Source organism: Triticum dicoccoides, chromosome 5A, assembly GCF_002162155.2.
Source record: "Triticum dicoccoides isolate Atlit2015 ecotype Zavitan chromosome 5A, WEW_v2.0, whole genome shotgun sequence".
NCBI lineage: Eukaryota > Viridiplantae > Streptophyta > Magnoliopsida > Poales > Poaceae > Triticum > Triticum dicoccoides.
In genome coordinates, this window is record NC_041388.1 from 551,001,126 (window position 1) to 551,005,675 (window position 4,550).

Genomic DNA, 4,550 nt, shown 5'->3' on the forward strand with positions numbered 1-4,550 from the left:
ATTACTTCCTCCATCGCATAATATAAAAATATTGTTTACATTAGATGTTCTTATATTATGTGACGAAGAAAATATTTGTTAGACAGATATTGTAGTATATACTGGCTGACGTTTCTTCGGAAGGGACGAAAATAGAATCTCTTTGCTCTAAATTCAAACTGACGACCGGACCTATTTTCCCGTCAAAAAAAAAAGACGACCATGCCTATTTTTTCGTAATGTTTATTCCGGCCGACCCATGGTCAGATTTCTTTTGTCGACAACGACTTGCCGTGGTCTTCCTTCCTGGAAGCAGTGCTCTCCTAGTAGAGTAGACATGCGACGTACGCCGCCATCTCTAGGATATTCTGCTCTGACCTTTGCATCTGATCTGGCATCGTATCGGTGTCAGCCAAACTGGTTGCGGATTCGGGAAATGGAAACAAGCTGCCGTCCTGATGTGATGTGCCAAACAGCTAGTAGAATCTTCCAGGAACGAGTCAAGTTTATTTATTCATGCGTGGTGGATCAACATGCGTGACACTGACAACATGCATGCATGTCATTATCCGGTTAAATCAAGCACGGTGGATCAATGCAAAACACAACGACCAAGGAGAAAGGCACATTAAACTAACACATTGAATCTTTTGTCTTCATCATTTAAAAAAGTAATTGCTTTCGGTTGCACCCAAACTCTTCAGCAACTCATGATATATCCTCAAGGGCAGGTTCTTCTGCGCTGCGTTTGATGTTTATGACGCACTGGCTGATGTGCAGATGATGTGCATCAAGATCACCGACCTCTATCCTTGTCAAAACCCATAAAACTGATTCATCGCATGGGTATGCGGACATGCCTTTACGATCACCATCAAATATATATATTTTTTTTCCATCAAAGGTTAGACGTCGGCTGTCTATCTAAGCAAAGCCATGCTTATCTAATACGTATGCGGACATCTCTTTGCAACCATGATTTAGAATCTTTCATCTGTTTTTGCTAACTGGGATTTGCCGCCTCTACCAAAGCCATGTTTATCTAATGCCAAAATTCTAGTGATCAGTGCCAACGTTAGTGCCCATGCCTACTGCAAAAATACTCATCGAGTATTTTGTTTTAAGGGCATCTTCAATGCTGACTCGGAAATCGGCACCTCATTCGTTCGCGGACAGAGAAGACCGGTCTGCAGACAAGGATGCGGGAGCCTGGCGCCATCCAAAGCTAGTCAGTATATGTCTATCAGTAAAGGGCAATTTGAAATTCAAATACGTCTGTTTCATTGCGCGCACCGGATCACATCCTCAGCTGATCACAACCAAAAAGAGGCAAATGCTTAGTTTTCATATGCTTAATCATAAAAGAATATGAGTCCGGCAGTCCATGCAAAAAGTTGGATTTTTTTGCCCTGCCGGGCCGTCAATCGAGCCCTCACGCTCAATCTGTCGTCCTTCTGCCGCTGCAACATCTTGAAATGGATGGCTTCGTCATCCAAATCTACCACCTTCAAGGTGAGCATCCTCGCGTCCTCCGAAGCAGCTGCGATCTCCACCTTCTTCAAGAGCATGACCTTCTTCTCTTCGATCGTGTCCCTCTTCTCTTCGAACCTGAGCTTCTTCTCTGTCGCCTTCATCAACAAGTCAAACCTCTCCGCCACCTTCAAGCTTGAGCTTAAAGCTCGGATTCTCCACAACTTCCGTCTCCAGCGGGATCTCCTCCGGGTCCATGTGTCGGCAGCGGGAGGAAAGAAGAGTGGGGGAAAAGGACGGAATTCGGCGGAGAGCACGGGATGATGGAAGAAAATAGTAGGAGATACGCGACGAAAACAGTGTGGCCAGCTACAAAAGCGCGAGCTCCATCTCAGTTTTTGGTGGACTGGGTGTGTCGGAGTCCTACGTGGCTCATGTCCGGGCTCCCACAAAACCCCCATTTCCCAGTTTGTTTAAACTTTGCCGGAAAATTGTGGTCCGGACTGCTTCGAGGACCGATGTGGGTCAGTTATGGATGACTTGCGGTGTCCGGGCAGCTACAACCAGACGGATAAGGACGGTTTGAGAGTCGGCGTTGAAAATGCCCTAACTAGTCAAACATCCATATATGGGACTAGCAGTCAGTGTTTTCTCGTGGACATACCATGAGGTGAAACAATAAATAATATGAGTTGTATTATTGCCTACTGGACTTCATATTGGTCCGTTTTGTAAAGCAGGCAAAGGAGTGAAAATAGAGTGTACGGTTTAGACTTGTGACATTTGCATGTTCTAGGTAACAGCCGGTCATTAGTCAAACACATGCATCGTTTAGAGGCGGGCAGTCCAAGTCTCAAGTCTCAAAACAAGGAGTACTAGACTCAAGTAGTTTGATTTCACCTACCGGCCGGCTACCGTTTCCCGCGAGCGTGTTCGAGACTTCCAATACCGTCCTATAAAAAGTACAACCAGCAGCAGGACAACCACAAAATCAGACACACAACACGAGAGTACAAGACCGCAACGCCTCCAAGTACAAGCTTGTTCTCTTGTTGCCAACTTTTGATCTTTCTCGCCACAGAGAAACCACTTCTCCGGTCTCGTCCTACAGAGAAACCACAGTACACAGCAATGGAGGTCAAGGTGTTGAGCTCCAGGCTCGTCAAGCCTTCCTGCACTGCCGGCGAAGCGCCGGTGCCGGCCACCGAGTACATTCCACTATCCATCTTCGACAAGGTGACGTTCGAGATGCAGATGGCCATCATCTATGCCTTCGCGCCGCCCGCGCCGACCACGGCCTCCATCGAGAAGGGCCTTGCCATGGTCCTCGCACAGTACCGCGCCTTTGCCGGGCATCTCGGCGAGTCCCCCGACGGTACGCCCTCCGTCATCCTCAACGACCGTGGCGCGCGCTTGATTGAGGCGTCCGTGGACGCGGACCTCGTCGACATGGCGCCCTCGAAGCCCACGCCTGAGCTGCTCAAGCTGCATCCTGACCTGGAGGCGGAGCACCAGGAGGTCGTGCTGCTGCAGCTGACACGGTTCCGTTGCGGCTCGCTCGCCGTAGGGTTCACGTCCAACCACGTCGTCGCCGACGGCCACGCCACCAGCAACTTCCTCGTGGCCTGGGGGCGCGCCACCAGGGGGCTCCCCATGGGTCTCCCGCCAGTGCACCACCACGCTGAGCTATTCAAGCCACGCTCGTCGCCTCGCGTGGAGCACGACCACCGCAGCCGGGAATACTACCTGCCGTCGCCCACCGACGTGGTCGGTCACCACGGCGACGCCGCAGATAACATCGTCATCCACAAGGCGCAGTTCTCCAAGGACTTCATCGCCGGTCTCCGCGCCAAGGCGTCCGAAGGGCGCGGCCGGCCGTTCAGCCGGTTCGAAACCATCCTCGCCCACCTTTGGCGCACCATGACGCGCGCGCGCGACCTGAGCCCCGAGGAGACCTCCAAGATCCGGTTGTCCGTGGACGGCCGGCACCGGCTCGGCCAGCCGGCGGAGCACTTCGGCAACATGGTGCTCTGGGCGTTCCCGCGCTCCACGGTGGGTGACCTCCTGAACCGGCCGCTGAAGCACGCCGCACAGGTGATCCACGACGAGGTGGCGAGGGTGGACGGCGCCTACTTCCAATCTTTCGTCGACTTCGCCACCTCCGGCGCCGCCGAGAAGGAGGGGCTCGCGCGGAGCGCCGTGTGCAAGGACGCGCACTGCCCGGACGTGGAGGTGGACAGCTGGCTGACATTCCCGTTCTACGAGCTGGACTTCGGCACGGGGAGCCCGAGCTACTTCATGCCGGCCTACTTCCCCACGGAGGGGATGCTTTTCCTCGCGCCGTCCAACTTCGGCGACGGCAGCGTCGATGCCTTCGTCCCCGTCTTTGAGCACAATCTCCAGGCGTTCAAAGAATGCTGCCACTCCATGGAGTAGGTGGACAAACTGAGAATCGGTAGATTGATAACTGAGGATCAGCATTCAGCAGAGAAAAGAATGTTGATTACGTGCAAAGCACGTTTTTTTTCATTTGAGAATTGTATGGTGCTACTGTACACACAAAGGTTCTGATGTACCAGTAACAAGGATTTTTTTGATTTGGTTTTTCCATTATATACCAATGTATGCCTAATCTTTTTGACACTGAAGTATTGTCCGTCCGACTTGAACACTAAACAATGAAAGTATGAAACCATGCGAATTAATAACTAGATTTTTTTAATCGTTTAAATTGAGCTGAGTTAGCAAAACGGAATTGTACGAGTCTTACAAAATACGTAGATGCGTGTAATGCTAAGAAATGAGAAGTGACAAAATAACCATCAAGAATTTTTGACTATTATGTTAAGGGTGAAAATAACAAGATTTTTTTAATTGTCTTTTTGTCTTCTGTATGGAAATGTTCAACCAAAATATGATATATTCTGTACAAAGAAGACAAATCGGAATATATTAATCTCTTGCCATTTCTATATTTTCCAAGCAACAATCCCCACATCCGTGTTTTTTAAATAATTTTTTGAATCACTGAATTGATGAACACTGTCTAGTATTTAAGCATGGTTGAAGGTAAACATTTTTTTATCTAAACCAATTTTGCA

The 4,550-nt window shown here is 49.6% G+C and overlaps 1 protein-coding gene across 1 annotated transcript; it reads left to right on the forward strand.

Moving 5' to 3' along the window:
- Nucleotides 1-2,566: 2,566 nt before the first annotated feature.
- On the forward strand, nucleotides 2,567-3,917 carry LOC119297826 (putrescine hydroxycinnamoyltransferase 3-like). Its single transcript, XM_037575458.1, has one exon. The coding sequence runs from the start codon at nucleotides 2,581-2,583 to the stop codon at nucleotides 3,883-3,885; it is 1,305 nt and encodes a 434-aa protein (XP_037431355.1). The 5' UTR covers nucleotides 2,567-2,580; the 3' UTR covers nucleotides 3,886-3,917.
- The last annotated feature ends 633 nt before the right edge of the window (nucleotides 3,918-4,550 follow it).